At 27.0% G+C, this 24,211-nt stretch overlaps 1 protein-coding gene across 3 annotated transcripts in view; it reads left to right on the top strand.

The window, feature by feature from the left end:
• Positions 1 to 40: 40 nt before the first annotated feature.
• The window catches only part of LOC107446630 (TBC domain-containing protein kinase-like protein), a 50,100-nt gene continuing 25,929 nt past the window's right edge, over positions 41 to 24,211 (top strand). For 2 of the 3 annotated variants that reach the window (XR_015432535.1, XM_071179149.2), the window contains exons 1-11: positions 7,886 to 8,081; positions 10,555 to 10,627; positions 11,918 to 12,032; positions 13,337 to 13,410; positions 14,172 to 14,283; positions 14,698 to 14,767; positions 16,315 to 16,376; positions 16,796 to 16,857; positions 18,567 to 18,718; positions 21,505 to 21,634; positions 23,997 to 24,096. Coding sequence is in view for 2 of the 3 variants with exons in the window: in XM_071179149.2 (XP_071035250.2) it covers positions 7,886 to 8,081; positions 10,555 to 10,627; positions 11,918 to 12,032; positions 13,337 to 13,410; positions 14,172 to 14,283; positions 14,698 to 14,767; positions 16,315 to 16,376; positions 16,796 to 16,857; positions 18,567 to 18,718; positions 21,505 to 21,634; positions 23,997 to 24,096 (1,146 nt within the window). In the remaining variant the exon portion in view is untranslated. Of the gene's footprint in view, positions 297 to 7,885; positions 8,082 to 10,554; positions 10,628 to 11,917; positions 12,033 to 13,336; positions 13,411 to 14,171; positions 14,284 to 14,697; positions 14,768 to 16,314; positions 16,377 to 16,795; positions 16,858 to 18,566; positions 18,719 to 21,504; positions 21,635 to 23,996; positions 24,097 to 24,211 lie in introns of those variants that run through there. The other variant, XM_016061322.5, reaches the window with a different exon arrangement.

Genomic DNA, 24,211 nt, shown 5'->3' on the forward strand with positions numbered 1-24,211 from the left:
GTCATTAAGAATAGTCTTTTTCAGCTATCACATGTTTTTTAAACCCAAAGTGGAGCTGTCTCTCCTTCCCTACATCTCTTTTCTTGAAATAAACAAAAACACCTTTTACTTTTGTATATTTCATCTTCAAAGTTGTTATTAAAATTAAACGATTGAATTTTATTGTTCTTTTACCACTGTTTTACGCGTATTATAATGCTTTATTCTATGAAAATATTATTTGATTTTCTTATATTAATGCTTGATATAAATTGCTCTAGGAATTGAAATTAATTTTTAACTGTGAAGCCGGAAAAGTTAGTTCTTGTTATTTATTGTTTCAATTTCTAAAATTTCATTTAAAGAGGATGATTATGCTAATGTTATTCATTGTTATTTGATTTTAATGCGATAATTTTTTTTTTAAAAAAAGGGGGGACGATTTTAGTTAGTTAAGAGCGATAGCGAGCATGGATATATTTCGCCGATAAACTGAAAATGAAAAATACGCCTTCTTTTCCAATAACTTTTGGAACAACTATTTTGCATAGCTGCTAAAATCTCCTGGTTTTCGGGGCAATTTTTTTAATTTTTTTTTTAAATTTAAAGTAATAACAAATTGTTGACTTTAATATTTTTTTTCTCAATTTAACAAAGTTAATTTATGATTTTGTCCACCATTATGTATAAGTAATTAAAAAAACTGTTACGAAATTTTAACATCATTCTTTAAAAATATTAAGTGTTTGCGAAGATAAAATAATTCTTGCTTATACAATTGTGTAATTCTTGCTTTTATTTCACGAGAAAGAAAGAATCTTAATCAGAAGAGATATGATAGGCGGATATTATATTGTTTGGTTTCTGCTTTTATGATCAACTTTTATTCTTTTCCAATATCTAGATTGTTTTTCACTGCTTTGTAGGCAATCCGCCCCGAAATTCGAAGCAATCTGAAATCAACTTTGTGAACAGTTTTAGGGGTATGCCTGGGAAGGGTGGAGCCTATAATATAATTAATAAATAATATATTAAAGAGTAAAAACTGAGGTATTAAACCAGATCAAGGTGGAGATAGTGAGCAAAGTTATCTGAAATGTTTTGAGATCGAGCAAAAAACAAATTCCCCTATTTAGTTTAGCGAAAACTATTTGCCGTAGAGTTACATCTCTTTTGTTGATAAACAATTCATCTTAATTTGCTTGGATTTTTAATTACTTTTAGGGGCAATTAAATTTCTAAGTTACGTTTTTTTTTTTGAATGAATATCAATCCACTCCAATGTCATAATTTTTTGTTACTATTAAATAATCTGTCCCAGATCGTGAAGCAATCTGAAATCAATTTCGTAAGAAGTTCCAGAGGTTAGCGAGTGAAGCAAGAATTTTTAAAGAAATTTAATTTATTATTATTATTGCTGCATATTCCTAATGGGCACTTTCATTTCTTATTTCCTTTAAAATAAAATTTTTAAATCCCCTCCATTTTTAGAACTATACTCTCGGAATAACGACTGTGATTGTTCAAGAAGCACTGCACTGAGTCAACTGTTTTAGAAAAAATCTATTTTTGCTGTCTAATTTCATAGTTTTAATTTGTCAAGATTCTTATTCAAATTTGAAGGACGTGCATTAAATGAGATAATAGTACTAGTCTATTTAAAATATTTTAAAACTTTCAAATAGATGGAAAACCACTTTTTCAATGATTAAAACATAAATAATTTTCACTTCGTCTTTGACTCTTTTAACAATCATTTAAAAACGTTCGTGTTTTAACTCTCAATGCAAGGCAGTCAGATGGGCAGGCAAATGTTAATCTTTTCGTTTTAGTCAACAGTAAACATATCAGGGTTGGCAGGTTTTTGACATGTGACAGTTTTTGACAGTTTAAACCATGGTTTAAACCGTCACGTCAAAAACCTCACTGTCAAAAATGTCGAAAATGTCAAAAACCTATATTCATATGTGAAATTTAATTAATACATAAAATTTATATATTTTTAAAGGATAGTGTTTCTAAATATGTTCTAGAAAAAATAAATTTTAAATTTTGGAGAAACACTTATATTTTGAATAGTAACCAAAATCTTGTACTTTTGAAAACTCACATCTTTTGTAATATTATGTATTCATTTTCATGCGTTATTGAAAATCTGCAGTGATATTATTAAGAAATTTATTTATAACCAAATTTAGTGTATAGTATAGATCAGTGGTGCGCAAACTAGGTCGCGACTCCTGTGGGGGTCGCCAAATTTTTATGAAATGCATTATCCCTGCATGCTGCATACCATACAGTGTACATATAAAGAGTGAAGCGCCATCACTCACTGTTTAATTGCAATTGGATTTCCGAAATGTCACGAAATATCAAGTCAGAAGTCATAAAACGCATACAAAATTCACCTGTATTTGCTTTACAACTGGACGAGACTACCGATATTACTAAAATGTCACAACTATTTATTTATGTGAAGTTTATTTTTAATGAAGATATAACAGAAACGTTTTTATGTTGCAAAAATTTGGAAGGAAAAACAACTGGAGAAAAAATATTCGAAGTAATAAATGAATATTTTGAAACAAAGTTCCTTACCTGGGCAAACTGTGTTGCGGTTTGTACAGATGGTGTTGCAGCATTAACAGGTTCGAATAAAGGACTCAGAGGCTTAATTCAGAAGGTGGCACCTCATATGATATTTAATCACTGTATGATTCATCGGAAAGCTCTTGTTGCAAAAGATATGGATGAAGAGTTGCACAACGTATTACAAGACGCTGTTAGTTCAATTAACTACATTAAATGCAACAGCCACAACAGCCGTCTCTTTTCAATACTTTGCAATGAGATGGGCTCAACGTATGAGAAATTACTGTTACACACCGAAGTCAGATGGCTTTCACGTGGGAAAATACTACGACGGATATTTGATTTGAGAAATGAAGTGTACATGTTCTAAATCAAAAAGAAACATAGATTGGCAAGTTTTTATATCAATGAAGTTTGGCTAGGGAAGCTGAGCTATTTAGTTGATATTTTCGAAAAACTTAACGACTTAAATTTGAGCTTGCAGGGTGAGAATTCAACTATCATAACTACAGCCAGTAAAATTCAAGCTCTTAAGAATAAGTTTAGTCTCTGGCAAACTGAACTGAATAAAAACAACACCAACATGTTCCCTTGCTTTAACGATTTTATAAAGGAAAATAATATAGATATATTTACATTTAAAAACATCATTTCCAATCACATTGAAAAGTTAAAGAAAAATTTTTCGAGAAGATTCGAGGATTTTCCTGAAAACGGTCTTGGTTGGATTCCTGATCCATTTTCCTTTGACATATGCAGTTCAACGCTTCAAATTAGTGAGAAAGAGCAATTGATAGATCTGATTAGTGACTATACTCTTCGAAATCAATTTAAGACTCAGCCTTGCCAAACATTTTGGCTATCCGTGGAAAAACAATATCCCGTTTTATGCAAGAATGCCATCAGAGTGTTAATACAATTTGCATCAACGTATTTATGTGAAACTGGATTTAGCAAACCAGTTTCAATAAAAAAAACTAAATACCACTCGCGTTTAAGACCTGAAGATGATATGCGAATTGCAATTAGCAACATGCATCCAAACATCGATGAGATAATTAGAAACTTGCAGCCACATACATCTCATTAAAGGGCAATTTACTGATTTTTGTGTTATACAAAAAGTATTTTCTTAAAATTATAAATAAAATTAATATGAGTTATACAAAAAGTATTTTCTTAAAATTATAAATAAAATTAATATGAGTTAAATATGATGATGTTTTTATTCGATTAAGCGAAAGAAATGCTCGAAATATACATTATATTTGTGAACATTTATCTCTAGGGGTCGCCAAAAATTTTCTTTCCACAAAAGGAGTCGCGGTCGAAAAAAGTTTACGCAGCACTGGTATAGATTATACTAAAAATTAGACATTTTTAAAGATTTATTAGCAGTTTTGTACATTAGACATCTTCTTTTAAAGAAAAATCTTTTTAATATTTTTTTAAATCTTCTTAATAATCTTTTTAACATAAGACAATACAAATTTAAGTGCTTTCTGTTAAATACACAGAGTAGTTAGTGTCGATTTACAGTATATTCAACCTATTCATTTACTATGCTGAAAATTTAGTTTATCCAAATACTTGTGAATTTCATTTTGCTGAATATGATATAGTTTTGTTGAATATCTAAATATTCAGCTGTTGAATAATTACTTCCTGCTTTCAAGATATGCATTATTTGTATTCTTAATACGAGAGGAGAAAAAAAAATTAAGAGATAAAAATTGTCTTAAAATGATAAGTGTAATAATTATAAATAAATATAATAAACAATATGAATTATATTTATCATTATTCATAAATATAACTACTTTTAAATTCAAATTAACATACTGGATAATAAAGATATTCGATATAACATTAAAATTTTTTTTTTTATACACTTGTATCTTGTATCAAGTTTGTATTTATACAACATAACTTGTAAGTTCCTTATAAATATTAGTTATATGTTCCTTATATGTCAAAAATGCATAGTAATAAACTTTTAATTTTCTTAAGTATCAAAAAGAAAAAAAAATTTTTTTTAAATATAAATATTTAAAAAATTTTTGTGCAAAATTTTTCTGCACATGCATTTGAATATAAATTTCTGAGATTTTAAATCTGTTATTTTACCTTAATTTTAATTAAAAAATATTTTAAAACCTGCTGATTACCTATAGTATAATTAAATTTCAATATAATGCATGGCAACTGTTGGTAGTTTTGAAGTTTATATATTTTCTTGGCAAACTTCAGTTTTTGACATTTTTGACGGTTTAAACCAGTATTATACCCTTGTCATGTCAAAAACCACTTTTTGACGTCAAAAACCCAACCCTGAAACATATACAAAATAGTATAAAAATATTAAAATGACTTTTTCAATATTTTTGTACTATTTAGTATATAGAGGTCATTTTGATTACTACATACCACTTTGATAATGGACGTCAAGGCACAAAATTTGCTACTTGACCTCTGTAATGACGATCATAAACCAGGATTGGCCAGCTTTTGACAATTGACAATTTTATCTAGTTTTAACCGTCCTGTTAAAAGCCCGAAATTTTGAAGTGAGATAATTATTAGCCATTTTAAATATGAAGTATTTATAAATAAACATACATATTAAATTAGAAGTGATTGATCACTTATGTTCTTAAATTATTTTGATTTTTCACTCTCGTTATTAATTGACTATTGCTATCAAAAACTCAAATTTTGGTGTAGAAAATATTAAATAGAAATAAAAATATGAAAAATTGGAATTTATCCAATCCATTAATTTAATTATTGAAAATAAAAATACAAAAACAATCATCTTACAAAAAATAATTTGTGAAATTTTTAAATTTCTACTCATAAACTTGAATTATAACTAATAATGGCACAAATAGACATATAATGTTTTTTTTGATTAAGAAATATTTTGTTGTTGTTGTTGTTGTTGTTGCAAAGCAGCACATTTTTTAACAATAAAATAATTAGTAGGAACTCTCTTAGAACAAAACTTTTTCCAGGGCTGTCTAAATTTCCCCCCAAACCCAGTTCACACGATTAGACACATTCTGCTTCCTGGCATATAAATAATAACAAATTGAGAATAATAAGAAAAACTTTATAAGTGGAGTTCAGATAATTATTAGAGACTACTTTAAGTTTTACTTATATAAAAAATTTGCCTAAATTGTGGCTTAAAAGAAATAAATTTATATATTTAGATTGATAATAATTAACAACTGATAGTTATTACCTATTATATAAACTGAATAGTTATAATATAACAATTAATATTGGTCTTGAAGTATTAAGAGTGCCATGAGTTTTAAACTCAAAATTAGGTCAGCTGTTCAACGACGGTTATAAAATAAAATTGTATGTAATGCAAGAATTGTGTATGATTTACTGTCCGAAGTAAAATGTCCCAAATGACAAAAAATGAACTTATTCTGAGGTTTTGTCAGATTTCGACTGGTTTTGACGTCAGAAACCTAACCCTGTCATAAACTATTTATGCATTAGATTAATATATATTTGTTCTTAAAAATATCTAAATTTTAAAGCAAATACATTTTGCAATATAAAGTCTAAAACAAAGTAGACTAATAATTTTAAAATAGATTATATTTATTTCAATTATATTAAGCAAATTAAGAGAAGCTGACAATTTTAAGTTTCACTTTGACCTTGATTTTCGGTTAAAAAATCTTTTATAAATTTAAAAACCGAGGAGTATTGTCTTAAGTAAGTTTTAGCAGAACTTTAATTATATGAATTATGGCATTTGATATTTGAAAAAAGAAAATATTTTCTTAACTTAAAACAAAAAAAATGGACTAAATGGCTCAAAAAGTATTTTTAGTGATGTGTAAGCACTTCTTATCAAACAATTATAACCGAATCACCAAACAATATGGCTCTTCTGGTGAGCTCATTTAATGTCTAAAGAAGTTTTTTTCCTAAAAAAACAGATTCAAAACAAAATTAATGTCCAATTCTTTTTCTGATTTTTTTCTCAACAGAAAGTAATTACGTTGAAAAGCGGCAGGTAAAGAAGTGCACCAGGAAAGATCCAGATTTCTCGGAGGGCGAGTCTTTGCCTGATTCCTGGTGTAATACACAAAGTTGTGTGAAATAAATACAGGGTGTTTATAAAGTCCTGGACCCATTTTGATGTTTAATAACTCATAAAATAATAGAGTTATATTAAAACTAAAAACATAAATGGTTAGATAGACTCAAAAAATTTCATGACCCGGACGTCCCTGCACAAGTGATTTTGACATTGAGACATTTTTAGACAATCCTAGAAGATCTGTGAGATCAGCGGCAAGAGAATTGGATATGCCAATTTCGACAGTGTACTAGGTTATTAAGAAACAATTAAAACTGCATGCATACAAAGTTCAAGGTTTGGAACCGGATGATAGGCCTAGGAGGATGGCGTTTGCAACAGATATGGAAGGAAGGATAGAAGATGCTGCTGATTTTCTGAGGCGCGTAATGTTCTCCGACGAAGCATCCTTTCATGTTTCTGCCATTGTTAATCGCTATAGTGTGCATATGGGGATCTGAAAAACCCCATGAATACAGTGAGACACAAAGGGATTCCCCGAAGGTTAATGTGTGGTGTGAACTAATGCACAACCGAGTCATTGGGCCTTTCTTTTTTACAGAAAAGACGGTCTCATCAATCGTATACTTAGACATGTTGGAAAACTTCGTATTTCCACAACTAGAAGAGCTTCAGCCACATGTCTTTTTGCAACAAGATGGTGCACCGCCTCATTGGAGTATCATTGTTCGTAGTTCTTTGAATGACCATTTTCCAGGAAGATGGATTGGGCGAGGAGGTCCAATTCCTTGACCACCCAGATCACTAGAAACTTGCCCACCCAGAATGCCGCTGGACTTTTTTCTTTGGGGATTTATAAAGGACAGTGTTTACAGGAGGATCACATCGAACATTAATGACCTAAAAGCCAGAATTACAACCGCAATAGCCTTTGTGGATGCCGACATGCTTGCCGCTACCTGGCGTGAAATTGACTATCGACTTGATATTCATGCCGTGCGACGAAGGGGCCACACTTGGAAGTTCATTGACAAGGGGCATGAAACTTTTTGAGTCTATCTAACCATTTATGTTATTAATTTTAATCTATCTTTATTATTTTATGAGTTATTTAACATCAAAATGGGTCCGGGACTTTATAAATACCCTGTATATTACGTTTAGCATCCAATGTTGTTTATTAAAATTTTTTTTACATGCTACTTTATTTGCTTTATTATTTAAACATTTCTTTAATTTTTTTAGATGGATTTAAAATCTGATGCTACTCTATTAGGAGCATGGACCTTTTTTGCTTCTGCACATGCCATAGATGTATGTGGAATTAATGGATTGCCTCTGACTCCTAATTCAATTCGTATCTTAGGCAGATTTCAAAAATTGAAGCTTTTAATTCATGATAGATTAAGTCTTTACTTAGATGCACAAAGAGGGAAACATGGTAAGTTTCTAAACATTTTGCATAATTTTTTATAGTCTGTTTAAAAATAATCTGTGATTGACAATGTTTTTAGCTATCCAACTATCCATTTTATAACCGTCATTGAACGACCTACCAAATTTTTTAGTTTACGACTACTAATATTCAACTCCTTGCCTTGTAATTTTGAACACAATCGAAGAGACAAGGGAACTCTTGGATCAAGTGCTGGGAGAAATTTGTCTTTGTGGAGTACTTTTTGAAGGAACTAACCGTCATTTGCTTTACATGGGGAGGAAAACCACAAAACCTCCCACAGTTAGCCTGACAGCAGGAGAGCTCTACCCCATGATCATCAACTGTTGAGGATACCCTAGCAGCAAAATAACTTGGGCCCGTTTTTGACCAATATTAAGGAATCTTGACTCAATAAGGGCTCAAAGGGCTGATATTTTTCCGATGTGGGCCCTATATAGAATTGTCCGATTCACCCGATATTTTATAATTATTCATCCAATATAAGCCCTATATAGCCCGATATTGACACTGCTTATGACCAATATTCAAAAATTTAGACATCCCAATATTGGTCCCTTGAAACATGTTCATATAGGACCTATATTGAGCCAATTTTGACCCAACTGGGCCAAGGTATTATTGTTACTAGGGTATTTTACATCAGCACTGTGGTCAGTGGGGAATTCATATTGACCAGCTATTGACAAGTTTCGAACCTGGGTCACCTCATTGGGAGGCAAAGGCTCTATCCTCTGAGTCACCGCAACCTTCCATTAAAATTTTTTGAAATTAATATATGAAGCAGTTATATTTTCCATATGATTAGAGGGCCTTGCTCGCTGTAACTCCTCAACCCCCAATTGTTATGCATTATTCTTTGTTTGCTTCACAAACAAATTTGACAAAAATTGAAATTAAATTTAAACAAACAAAATATTATACCTTAATAATTTTGTTAAAATTGGAAAATTGCAAGCATGTTATATATATTTTTACAAAATTATAAATCTAGGAACAAAGTAATTCAAATAATGCAATGATGAGTGTCTAAAAATATAACATGGTACAACTAATTTTGACCAAAGCTTTAGTGTTATAAGATTTCTTTGTAGACGATACTTTTTATTGCCACTTTCTCAGAATCATTTCGTGCATCTATTATTTTAACTTTTAAGCCTGCTTTTCTACAACATCTGGATAGATCTGCAGATATTTTCTAATGACCAAAAATGGGAAGATTTTGGTCACTACAAAGACCAGTTTTACTAAATGTTTAACTGAGTGATTTGTTGATGGTCATTGCAAATACCAAGCAAACAGGAAACTATGCGTAATGAAGGCCAAACCGAAACTTTCCGCTGTCCTTAGTGTTTAACAATATCCTTGGGATACATATGGTATTCTCAGCTCAATCGTCATGATATTACAAAATAGAACCAATTTAATAATTTTTTCTACAGTTACTTCTACCATTACACAAACCATTTGCTTTGCATTGATTTTTATTTACATGACAATTGCACTTTCTTTGTGACACAATTTAAGCAATATTACTCCAGTGACACTTATTTTTGAGAGATAATCTAGTTGAAATCTTAAAACAATTGTTTCATCATCAGTGTCTTCCCCATCTAAAGATGTGGCCTTGCCATATGAATAACACTAGACTATGTCACCTGGCAATCTATTCAGAACATGTTCAATTGATTTACTTGATGATAAAAGGTGGTTAACAGCACACCCTCTCGAATTGAATCAGCATTGACTTGAAAACCAAAGGTTCCAGTAATCAAATACTCACACAGCATTTCAGAGACATTTACACCAATTTAGCTCACCATTTCCAATACACAAATAGCCACTCTTCAAATGTTAGTGCTGTTGCTCGTATATGCTGTGTAAGACAAAAATAATTAATATTTGACCCTAATCCAAGGGTTTCTGCTGCACTGCATGTAATATGATCTTTTCTAACATATTTAATAATAGGTGGAATTTGCCTAAAATCCCCTTGAAATAAAATACATTTTTCACCAAATGAAAAATCAGATTATGGCAAAACTCAGAGAGTAATGTCAATCAAGCTTAAAGCAGCATCAAAAATCACGGAAGCCTCATACTCAATTATGAAATGAGTTTTTAAAGAATTCATTTTCATATTTTATCTAAATATGGGAGGAGTGAGTTGCTCTTTCATGGATGGCATTTTAATGGGTAGTCTGAAAACTCTGTGGGCAGTTCGACTAATATAGCTGTTATCCCTGTCCAAGCAACACAAAATATGATGTCTCTTTGTTGCTGATGTTGGTATAAACATTTGCAAAGAAGTCTTTATGGTTCTTTCACTTTATCTTACTTATAATCATTCATTTTCAATCTGATCTAATAATAAAATGAATTTTTACAGATCGATGAATTTTATTTAATTTTGAAATGTTTTACTAAACTATACAATTATAAAATAATGTTATTTTAGAAAGAGTGATGGTTGTCTCTGAACATTATCAAAATGGATTACACAATAAGAAAAAGAAGTTTTCAGTGGACTCGTAAGTAAAATTATAGTCTGATTTTTTTTATTTGTGGATCTAAGACACTGCATTCAACATTGAAATTAAGTTTTTAAAAAAATACCTCTGCGTTGATATTTAAAAACAGTGTCTTGAAAATGTTTGGCTTCATGAATTTTGCTAAACATGAAGTTAATAAAGTATAATTTCAAACTAACAATTGTTCTAAATATTTTCAGAAGTTAAATTTTTTCCAGTCAATTGGGGAAAAAATGGGTAGAAAATATATGAATATATATTTTTAAAGAAAAGGTAGAATAATGTGAATTTTTCATATCCGCGATTAAATTATTTGTTGTAAAACTTCCACATTTTAGTGAAACTTTTCCATGTTTCCCTCCTTGCTCAATGATATTGATATCAGAGCAAACATTACGAAATAGGTTCATATCTTCGGAAAGTTTTTTGTAAACATCTGTTTTTTATAAATCCGCTATGATCACAAAATCATCATGTGTGGCTTAGGGGAAATGAATTCTCCGTATTGGATGTATGGTCAAATAGGCCGCACAGAGAGAGCGACTTTTATACACTGCCAACATTTAAACACAGATAGGTTGCGGCCGATCTACCAAAAATTACTGTACCTGTACACAAACACAATTACAGTGTCTCTGCTAAATGCAAATATGTCACACGCCACTGGATGGAAGAGGTGCCATGAAGAGTTTAATGATCATCTGATATCTTATTTGGGTACAAGCTTTACGTATTTTGTTCTTTTTTTTTAAAAAAAAAGAATCATTCCTCCCTCTAAATGTTTTCACCAGTATATTTACAATGAGTATAGTATGTAGAAAGTATTCATCACGAAAAGCTGAGATATTTATCATAATATTTATCACAGATATCATCCCAAAAGTTCTGTGTTGCAAACATTAGGAACTTTTTCAAGTATCCATTGTATAGAAAATAGATAATTTTTTCGCCAAGCTAAAGTTACTGTGTTCATTGCTATAAATAATTATTTTTTCAATTAATTGATTTTCCATCGAATTATTTCCTTGACACTTTCTTTAGAATATTTAAATTTGTCAAAAATGTATTGAGAAATATAAATGGAATTTATACTTATTATCTGCTATTCAAAATAATTGTCATGTATAATAATTTCAATTAATTGAATTTCCATCGAATTATTTCCTTGACACTTTCTTTAGAATATTTAAATTTGTCAAAAATGTATTGAGAAATATAAATGGAATTTATACTTATTATCTGCTATTTAAAATAATTGTCATGTGTTTTGTTTATCTATTTCCTTTTCAGATGTAAAGATATTGCCCTTTTGTCATTTGAAATATTAGATGGATTGTCATATTTGCATAGTCAAGGTATGGTCCATAGATATCTATCTCCAAATAATATTCGATTTGATTGTGAGGTTAGTATGACTATGCTTTTCCATTAAATTTTTATGTCTTTTCCATTCATTTGTTTAAATTTTCCATAGTTAATAAAGATAACTGTCGAATCCTATTAACAATATGAGGTTTTAACACACTGAATGAAACTTGCCATAAAATATACTCAAAAAAAAAAAATTTTTTTTTGAGAGCTTTATTGGTTTAATATTTAGTTAATTGAATAAATATTATAAGGGTTACTTTAGTGGTAATGCTAAAAGGACCACCAGAACATTTAAATTCTCTTAAATAGCGTAATTTCTACTTAAGATAAAATATGGAGGGAACTTCTCATTCTCAAGGAATTATATGCATTTTTTATTTAAAAAAAATGGCAATAATGTGTTTAAAGTGGTTCAATATAACTATAATTTATAGTGATTTACTTTTATTTATATTAGAATGTTTGCCATTGTACTCTCAGCATCCACAAAACATGTATGTGAGGAAAACTTACATAGGCTAAAGTAAGATTAATAATATGAGGCACACAGTATGCAGATCTTTAGATTAGTAATAATGTAAAATCTGCAAATAAAGCTTAATAACATGAATAAAAGAGTAAAAGGTATTTTGACCATGGGGGAAGTTCTTATTCACAGAACAGAAACAGTAGTATGTCCTTAAAGTATATCCTATCTTTATTTCCTAAAATATGTTGTTTTTTTTCACCACTGATAATGGTACTTTTTTCTAGTAGTACAGTAGGGAACTGATTATCCGGAACAATCGGGATCATCACTATTCCGGATAACTGATTTTTCCGGTTTTCTGAATCGCTACAAAAAGCATTTTATTGTTAAACCCAACTAAAAAAAAATATTTGCAAATAATCTTAAAAGGAAGAAAAAACAATGAAGTAATACACTAATGATTATTCCCAAAATGACGGTAAGGTAAACATCTTTCAAAAAAGAAAGAAAAATCCTAAAATCTTATGAGGAAAAAAACATTTTTTTGAAAAAAATATCGGGAAAATGTATCGAATTTCGTTCCGGTTTTTTGGTTTTCCGGTTTTCTGATTCCCGGATAACGTGTTCTGTACTGTACTAGAATTACTGCTTGTTTTATTCACCTTTTATCTGTTGTTTCTAGTTTTAAGTGAGAAGTATTTTATTTTGATGGGCAAAGCCTAAGTCATTATTGATTATCATAATTAATTAACTACTCTTCTTACTTTATTACATACTCTATGACTTACTGATTTTTCATTTATTGTAATATTCTTTTGATAAATTTTGTTTTAATATTTTGTAAAAATATTTAAATTTTTCTTTTTAAGGGGCATGTAAAGCTTTCAAACTACGGGTTATATTACATGACTGAAAATGGATCCACAGTTTCTTTTCCAATAGGGTTAGTAGTGTTACATAATTTGCTATAACTTTAATTAGTTTCACCTCACAAAGATTAATTTAATGAAGTAAATATTTTTCAAGGATTAATTGAACTGTTTTATTTTCTGTATTACTGCTGCTGTATTATTTAGAATTTTTATTGAATAGTATATATTCTGCAAATTGTCATATGATTTCTAGTATAACATATCTAATTTTTGCTCTTGCTATGTTGTTTATAACTAATATATAAATCTAATACATTTCATGTTTGATTATCATATTTAATTATCTTATCATGTTAGTTTATCTTATTTAAAGCTGTCCTGTACCATATGATTTTTAATTTTATTAAATTTTTTGTTAAATTTTCGCACAATAAAAATATTATGATAGGTCAACATATTAGTTCTATTATTTTGTATACATTGAATGAGCAATGCGTTAACTTATTTAATTTTCACTTTCTGATTATTTTTAAAGTTAGTAGTTATTGCTTCTTTTTTTTAAAAAGTTAATAGAATTTCTTTTATTATTAAATTAATTCTTTAGTATGAAAGTATATTTTCATTTCTCGTAGTTAAAATTTGCTGTTTATAATTTACCTCATTCCTTCTCGCAACTGTGAAATTCTTCCTCAGGGATTGATTACTCCCTGATTTATCAGAGCTGTTTTATCAGAGAGTATTACTTCCCTCTAAATGTATTTATTTATGTTTTACATATATTATTTAATTTTCTGAAATATCTGAATATCTTTAATTACTCGTAAATTTTTAGATCCCCAAACTACATGGCTCCTGAAGTGCTGTCTCATGGTTTGTTTCCTTATCCATCATCTCCAAAGTGCGATATTTGGTCACTTGGTATAATACTTCTGGAATTAATCTTGGTATTTTTATTAAATTATATGATTATAATTTTACTTACATTGATTTATATATTTTTTCTTTAGTTTTATTCAATGGGTAATTAAATTTTTTTAGTATTTTCTGATAGTTATTTTGTAAAAAAATTTTTTTGATTTACATAATACTATAGAGCACTTGTTTTATTTTTATTTTAAATATTATATTAACTAGCATTATGTTATATTTTGGATGCATTTTTAAAGATTGTTATTTATTATGTCTCCTTATGTCCATTTGTTAGATATTGAATACAGGTTTATTAATGTCATGTTTATTAGATAACATTTTATTCCTTTAATTGAATTCTTTAAACAAAATTCACTCTTAATTGATTTTGCCACTAGCATTTAAAAGTAAGTTTCATAAATTTATTGTTAATATTTTTTATATTTTAGGAAAATCCTTTGTTTGAAGGACTAACATTAGATGAACTGTTGAAAGAAATAATACTTTTTACCAAGCTTGGTAATTATTGATCTGTTTCACTTTTTTTTTTATTAGTTCTTTCAAGTTACTTTAGAGGGCAAAGGGATTCGAGAGATCTTCATTTATACTTCTGTTACTTTATTCATGAAGTTTTTATTGTATTGTTACTATTTAGACAAAAAGGTATACAAATAGTTACTCCAGTATAATTACTACAGTATTCTCCCTAAGCATTTTTAGAAGGGCGGCCCACCCTGCCTGCCTTTTGATTCCTATAAATGCACCATCTTTGCCCTTTTTTGTAAAAATAAGCTGCTGTCCTTTAAAAGCACTTTCTTTTTATTCATATTCTACTTTAAAAAAATTAATTCACTGTTTAAATAATAATTACTGGTAAAATTATCTGCGTTTATAGGTTTAATTTTGATTACTGTTACAAATATTTACTTGGTTAGAATAATTCTCAATTGGTTAAATTTTATAGGTTTCTCTTTTACGGAGAGGAGGTATTAATGAAGTTTTTTTAAGTTAATTTAATTTTTTTTTAAATAAATACCTTTTTTTTTTTAAATGCGCATTTAAATGTTTATTTTCTCATATTTTTCAGTTTAAATTATAGAAAAAAGCTTTCAAGTTTATTAATTATTCATTTTTTTCAGTTTACCTTTTTTTAATTAAGTAAACTGTTTACTTTTTTTTATTAAGTATCATCAGGTTTATCTTCAGATTTGTCTATTTAGTCATGAATAATGCTATTCAGTTGCTTTGGTTTTTATAATTTGTTAATATCTCATTTTCTCCTCTTTTTTACTTGAAGATAATATAAAAATATTATATTTCTTTAATTTGAAGATAATTTTCTTGGTAATGTTTTTTTTAAAAAAAAAATAATAACGAATCGAAGGATAAGGCATAGGTTGTAATGTTAAGATATCACAAGTTATTTGACAGCTGATTGAATTATTCAACGCTTGAAGTGAGACACTGAAAAAATATTGACTACAATTATATATTAAGATTTTTGGAAACTCTTCTTCTTAAAATCATTTAAAGAAAAGCATGGAAAGATATAAAAAAAATTTCGAGGAAACTTTTTTTATTTTCATTTATTTAGAAGATTATATTTTACTCTGTATTTATATTATTTTTTTTTGGATCAAACTAAAAAAAATAAGGTTAGTCAATGCATAATTACATTTCCTTTTTCCAAAAATTTATTTTTTTAATTACAACTAGCACAATACATTCACTGTTTCTTAAATAAGTGTCATAAATTATAAATATAAGCGGAAAAGGCTCCCTCATACTTTCTATAATGTTTAACTACTTATTACTAAAGATGTATGTACTTGAGATTTTTGTATGTAAGAATTGAAGTAACGTTCTGATTTAATTGTTTATTCATCTACATTTTAAGAATGTTCTTTGATGAGTTAAACATTAAGAAAAATAGTACTGTATTGAGCACTGAAAATTCACAACTTTTAATAAGAATGATTTTCATGAAAATTGGTTTTATTTTTTATTCACTTTACTACTTAACAACTTATAAAATTATTTATTTGCTTCAACTTTTTTCTCTCTAGAAAATGGATCTGAAGTAATTGACAGGGTTTTGAAAAAACATGATTGCTCTTCACGTTTAGAGGTAAGCTCCATTTTTAACTTTTAACATTGTGGTTTATGAACTGTAGCATATCAAAGTTTTACAACATCTAACATGAGATATAGTAGGTTGCTCAATAACAGTGTTTTAAGTTGATTTTTTTATGGTTAATAATATAAAACTCTATTAAATCATTGTTTTTAGCTATTAGAGTAAATGTTGATCTTGGTTAGTTCATATTATCAGGACTCATCTATTTTTTAAATTTTTTTTTATCTCTATTTAAGTGAGCATAAAGCACTTTATTGTGTATGAATATTTGAATTTTTGATAGATATCCTTAAATAATTTACAAATTTACTGAAACAATTCATTAATTGCAATTTTTTAGATTTAATTGAAATAATGCAAATTACGTTAAATTTTTTTTTTTTTAACTTTAGATATTTTTCCTCTTTTAGGCTGCATCTCCTAACTTAAAATCATTTATTGCTGATTGTTTAACACCAAATCCTAGTCAGAGGTAATTGTTTGTTATTTTATGCTTTTTTTTTTTTAACTCATATGCAGTTAATCTGAATTAATGTGAGTTACTGAGCAATGTTAGGTTTCTTGTATGTTTATTTCTTTGTTATTTTCTTTGCATTGCAAGTAATGTAAGATATATAGCTTATCAACTAACTTTAGATAAATATAAAAGAACTTAATATTTTGTGCTTACAGTAGAAAAATATACTGTGAAAAGATCTTTCCTATCATTAACCAAAAAAGATTTTTAATAATGACTTGCACATTTACATTTTTAGGAGAAAGCATTTATGGCACTAAAACAGAAAGTTTCATGATGTTAATAAGTACCTGAAGTATATTATTATTTAATAAATGTGAGGAAGTCTGGAACTCTCCTTCATTTGTTTTGAAATTTGTGTAATAGAAACACATTTTAGTTGGTAGAAAGTTTTTACTTAAAATGCTTATAAAAATTACCCTTGTATAATATATTTTCCATGTAATATGTTTCCATCTTGAAAAGCAACATCTTTTTGTTCACCCAAAAAATTAACAAATCAAGCAAAAATAACGGTTGGTTGCATTACCATTTTCTTCAAAATGGAATTTCAAGCGTTCAACATTGTTGGATGATTAGTATTAAATTCCTTGATATACCCTATCTTAGACATTATTTATGACCAAGTTTATTGAGCATAGTATCAAAAAGGAAAGGTGGTTGATGTTGCATTAGAAGTAGTTTGCAAAAAAAGGAATATATGATCACATGAATAATTTATATCTAATGAGCAAATTTTCCTATATCAGCAAGCTATTTTTATGTTTCGAGATATAGACTTAGAATATGCTAAATAATTAGTGCAAATGATATTTTAAACTACTAAACCAGACGAAAAAAAATATACTTTCTTTGAATAAACCTTTTTTTAAAAAAAGGAATCAGGTTTCTGAATCTCAAAATAAAGGGAGGGCTGCTGCTATTGGAAAAATACTGTCTCAATGCTTTAGTTACATAGTTAGGTTGCTAATTAAAATTTTGCTCCTCTTGTTAATTTCACTTTTTTGATATTTTGCCATATCTCTGCAATAATTAGAGTGAAACAAAAAACTTTTTTATACAATAAATCTCTTATCTAAATATTCATGCGAAGTTTCAATTTTTATTTTAATTTTTGATTAATACTTTTTGTATTGGAAGGAATACAAATTATTACTTCCTCAAAGTTTATGATTTGGTTGAGATTAGTAGTTTTTGAGCAATAGAACTTAAAAATTATACATAAAAAATTTTATTTATCGAAACTATTTGACACATCCTGTTCGTCGGATGAAAGTGGTATAAGTTACAACTGATCTTACTTAAATTTATCACAAAATCTGGGAATACAAGATGCAAACTTACTTCATCTCAAAATCACTTTTCAATAAAAGATTTATGTTGTAATTCTAATAACTGCAATATATATAATAAAAATAGGCTATATTTATGGGGATGTTATGAGGCAGTCTTAATATTTAAAGTTTTACATAATATTCAATTTTTTTTAAAAATCTATTGTGAATCTTGTGCGTATTTTTATCTATTTTTTTACTTTTGCCCAAAAAATAACAATAAAAATTTATATTTTTATTTGTATTAACTAAGTTTAATTCTGCATTCTTTTTTTTTCTTTTTTTAATTCAAGTAAAATATATTTTTGTGACTAGTGTTTTATTTTTTAGACCAGATGCTCAGCAATTGTTACAACACTCTTTCTTTAATGAATTTGACTTCAAATATGTGAGAAGAAGAATGAATGCTCCTCTTTCATTTTTATCTACTCAGATGCGATGCAATGGTGTGAAGGATAAGAAACAGATTTTATCTTATCTGGGTAATTTTTCTCACTCATAAAAAAATATTTTTAGTCACATTTAAAATTATTTTCTGAATTAATTTTTTCTTTTTTAAAATGATTGATTTCCTGATGCAATTAATCTTACTCACATCAAAAATTTCAAAATTTAAATTTTTTTTGTAAATTGACAGAGTTTTACGCACTGGGAATATTGGGAAAACAAGAATCGGAGAGGAACTCGGGAAAAGGTAATTTTACACCGTATCAATATGTGGGATTTCACTCTTTCATTTTCAACTGAAATTTGCTTTTTTGCATTAAAGAATTTAGAAAGAAAAAAAATCAGATTTTTTATCCAGACTGACTGTCATTAAGCGTATCCTCAAGATTCTATTATTCTGCTGCGTTTCTGGAGTTCTGTTAATTGAATGTTGGAGTTAGGAACTTAAGAATATTAACATGCTAGGTTTTTTTCTTTGTTTTTAAATCCACTTTCGTTTCTCAATTTTCGTCATCCTTGGTTTATTATGTTTAATTGTTTTATAATTTCGGATAATACTTTAACTATTACAAACTAAACGTTATTTCTCCATCTGCTATATTTATTTATTTGACATCTGTTAAAGATGCAATAATTTTAATTTAATGAATTCTGATTCCTTTGAGGTACAGTATCTTTCCAAGTTTAGAAAGCGTTATTTTTAACTATTTATTCTATTTGACTTAATTTAATAAATATTGATTAATTTTAATTAAATATGAATTGTTTATGTACTTGTTAGTTTCTTTTTAGGATTGTTTGATAATTGCTTAAAATTTTTTTCTTTTTAAATACACATTTTGTAATAGTATAAATAGTTGCTTCTCATATAACAGTCACAATTAAAATATCAGGACATACTGTTGTTGTAAAACTTTCTTGATTAAATAGTACATTATAATTTCTTTATGATTATTTTATTATAAATTTTTATTATCTTTTAAAATTAAAATTAATGTGTAACTTTTGCGTGAGTGAATCTTCTTTATTTCTTTTTAAATAATTTCTTATTACGATTCGTTTTTGATGCATTTAATTTATATTTTGTCATCAATATCATATTATGTATTTTTCTGTTTTCCATATTGCTTTAATAACTTTTAAAATTTTTTTAGTAATTTAAAAAAAAATTTAAAAATTTAAATAAAAAAAGTCTTATATAAAAATATTTACACTCATTTAGCTTGAGTAATGCAATAGATTCTAGACTTAAATTTACTTTGAAAATCTTTGGTTAAAAATATATTAAATCTTTATTTTAAAAAAATCTTTAGGTTTTAATGCAACCTAAAAGTAAAGTAAGCAATATTTAGTAAGTTTTAATATAATATTTTCATAATTTTAAAATAAAAAAATACTTAAAACCCTTTTTAAAAGTTAAATAAATTAGAAATATTAACTATACAAAATTATTGTTTGCGAGAAAACACTTTTGGGTTAATAAATTTTAAATGTGGGAGGACAAAACTTTAAATTTAATTCATGCATTTAATTTGATGGACTTGTTTGAATAATATTAACCAGTTTAGTCTCTCCAACCAAACTGCCTGTCTTTACCTGTCATATAATCGTTGTAAATAAATCGAAAATCTATAGACCACTACAATCGGCATTCAGCCTGTAAAATTTATTATGAAGCTCTACCTAGAAATAGAATTTTATTTTTTTTTGTACTGAAGATCGATACTCACTGTTCATAATTTTAGTAATTATACAAACTTACAATCTAATTATTATGCGCAGTAGTTTTAAGTGTAATTTATTGATTTTATCTAAATAATAATGAATATTAAAATTTTTTCAGTTTGTAAGCAAAAATTTTAATACTGATTAGCATAATACAAAGTGTAAGTTTGCCTTTAACCTTTTGCTGATCGGAGAGAATTTTGAATGTATAAAGAAGAGTCATTGTTGAAGTCATCTTATGCATGTCCTGAATAGGGAGATTCACTTTATCTTTAAAATGAAAAGTAGCAAATATATGTTCTTTAAAGTAATCTTAAAACTAAAAATAGGTATTAAAAAAGTACATAATTTAATTTTCGAAATGATATTTCGGATATTACTGAAATTATTGTAAGAAAAAAAATAAGGTGATCTTCTAGAGCTAAAATATTTTGTCACTTTAGCACTGAGCATGCATTTCTTTAAATCACATAATGTCGTAACAGATTTTCTTGTTGATTTCGTATTTACGTTTCTCCAGTATTTTCGATCAACTGAAGAAATTCAAACTATATTTTTGTAAATAAAAATTTTTTTATTTTCAAAACGCTATTGCTTGAGTACAAAGTAAATTTTATAATAAATTTGTGACATTGTAATGTCTTTTATCTGAACTCTATAGGGAAGTTTTTGAATATTAATTTTTTTTTTAACTCTTAAAAAAAATTCTTTATTTAAAACATGTCGTTTGTTATTTTCAAATATGCAGAAAAACTAGAAAAAAATATTATCATATAATTGACATATATTTATACTTGTTTATTACTGTTATTTAATTGTCTGAATCAATATTTTACTTTTTTGACTATATTAAATTTTTACACTTGATATTGACTTATTTTACAAATGTAAAAATAATGTAAGTTCAAAATAATAGATCTACATATTGCAATTAATCAATTCAATATGAAAATTGCAGAAAACATTTTACTTATCATTACATTACCAATCATAACAAGAACTCATATTTAAATGTTTTATAAACTTTTATTTTTAATAAATGCTAGTTATTAGCATAATTATTTACGAATTAGCTTAAACTTTAATCATTTTTTAGATGATCATTTATGCCAAAGACCCTTGCATGAGGTGTACTATTTATGGCGGTTAGCAGGAGGAGATTTAGAGTCTGAACTACGTAGGCAGGAATTAATCAGAGCTAAACCACCTGTATTGAATGTTTCTAAGTATGAATGTATACTTGTGTGTATTTATTTGCATTATAGTTACCAGCTCCTTTGAGAAATGTTTATAATAGAAATTATTGTTTAGTATAATTTTAGTCTATTCCTTTTGACCTACTTTCTATTGGAATTTATGATTTCTCATAATTTGATTAATAGCATAGAATCCACAATTTTATGTGTGTATATTTTAGAGTACATAAATATGATTCTGAATGTTTTACTTATGTCACTGAATTAAACTTGTAAACTACTATTTCTGAATTGATAGTGTACTAAATTTCTTTTTATCTGACAAATGCAGTTAAAATATGTAAAATATGAATCTTCAGTTCTATCAGCTTATGAAATTAAAAATATAGTATAACATATTAAATCAGGTTACCATACTTATTAAAAGTTATATTACTATTCAAAATACAGTATAAATATTTTTAAAATTATCACATAGGTTTTACCCTTGAATTTTATAGAATTTATAATCTATTTAGTTGCTATGTATAATTTCAATAATCATTAAACTCTGGGTTTGCTCTTAATTTTTTATAATAGTAAATTAATTTGCTTACGCAATTATTGTATGTTAGTCAATGGCAGATTTTTTTTTTATAATTTATTTTCATGAAAAATTACTGAAATTCTTTTTAAATAAGGTAATGCAAATGCAGAGCGTACTGATCAAAAAAGAGTATCAGGGACAAAGTTTAATCGTCACTTCATCCAATAACCTTCCCTTGCTAAGTATATCATATTAGTAGGAAATGTGACTAATTTAAATTGAGTAACTGTGAGGAATCTAAATTTATTAGTCTGAAACAAAATATGACAAAAATTGCATTTTTGTAAAAAGTTTGAGTATTTCTACTACCAATATTTTATGATTTATTAATTTGTTTCAAAATTACTGAATATAAAACTCATGAAATAGGAATTTTAAATAGTTAAAAATTAATAATAATCAAATTAAAGTGTACTTAATGCTTGCATAGGGTCGGCACAGGTAAAATGTTATACATGGATGATATTTTTTTAATGTTAAGTGAATTTTCAAAATTAAATTTTTGCCCTGATTAATTCTTTTAATTTAGAGTTTTATACAGTTGATAAAGACATGTTTTTTTAGAAATGTGAATTGCATTTATTAATATCTAGCTGACTAAAGTTAAAAATTAAAGTTAAATTAAAATTGGTATCAAAACAAAAAAATATATTAAGGATAAAATCAAGGTATTTAAGATGAGAAGTTTCTAGTGAGGGATAGTGAAAAGCCGCGGAACGAAAATTTAAAAGTAGTAAAAGAATAGTAAATAAGTTTAAAGACCAGTTTCTTGTTTTAAAATACTTAAAAATTTAAAAAATAATTTCAAAAGCACTTGTCCTGGTAAATATTTTGTAGTACTTATTTTTTAAGGTGCGTATATACCTTGCAAAAAGTGGCTTATGTTATGCTATAAACCCTTCATATATTGTGAATCAACAAAAAGATTCTTCAAAAATAATTTATATGCATTGTGAAAAAAGTTATTAAAGTGAAAAAAGTTATTAAAGAAATGAAAAAAATATACAAGGATTAAAAATAATTAAAGTGTAAAAAATACATATTGTGAAAAGAATAAAACAGAAACATAAAACTTAAAAACTATCGGACATCAAAACAAATTGTGTATCTCTTTTCCCCCTTTCATTTTTAATATTTTTCAATTGCTACAAGAGTAATTTACAATTTATTTAAATTTATTTTTGATTGCAAATAAGTTAATTCTGTAGTAAAAAAACAAAACAAAAAAAAACATGCTACAAAAAAAATTGGTATTCTCGATCCCAAGTGGAAGAAATGTAAGGTACTCTTTTCAACAAAGAAATATCAAGTTATTAATTAAAAATTTAAATAGTTTGTAATTTCAGTCTAACTTAAATTATAGTATTATTTCCAGATGATTTAAAAAAATATTTTTAAATTAGTTAATAAAAATGCAAGAATTGGAAAGAAAAAGAAATTTAATGAATTTCTTAAGAAATTAAAATGACTATTTTCTTTCCATGTTATACATAATATTAACTAAACTTTATATTATATTATATTATATTTTAAAACTACATAATCAAAATATATATTATTGCATAATATTTACAAATTACACATTATATTCCTAATTACAAATAGCTTAAACATATTTTTTATTGTAAACTTATTTTTTTATCTTATCCAATTTTTCATCTTAAACGTATATTATTTTAGTTTTATATGTCATTATAGGTTGGCAAAATTTAAAGTAGATGTATATATTTTTTGCTTGTTTTTTCCTCTACAGCATTTTTTGTTACGTTACTGTACTTTACAAATGCTGTATAATATTTTATTTAGAATAATATCTGGAGAAGGGGAAGAGTTTGGTCATGAAAAAGATCAAGCATTTTTATTGGATGATTCAATATTGATTCTACCTCTTGAGCCTCTAAAACATGTAAGATTTTACAAATTTTTATTAACAAATTAAATTATTATGTTTTATGTTTTTAGAGAAAATTAGTTTTTAAGAATTTAGTTTTTGTTAAAAATGTTTTTAATCAGTCATTTAT

Source organism: Parasteatoda tepidariorum, chromosome 3 (genome assembly GCF_982258835.1).
Source record: "Parasteatoda tepidariorum strain Cologne lab strain chromosome 3, Ptep-v5.0, whole genome shotgun sequence".
Classification (NCBI taxonomy): domain Eukaryota; kingdom Metazoa; phylum Arthropoda; class Arachnida; order Araneae; family Theridiidae; genus Parasteatoda; species Parasteatoda tepidariorum.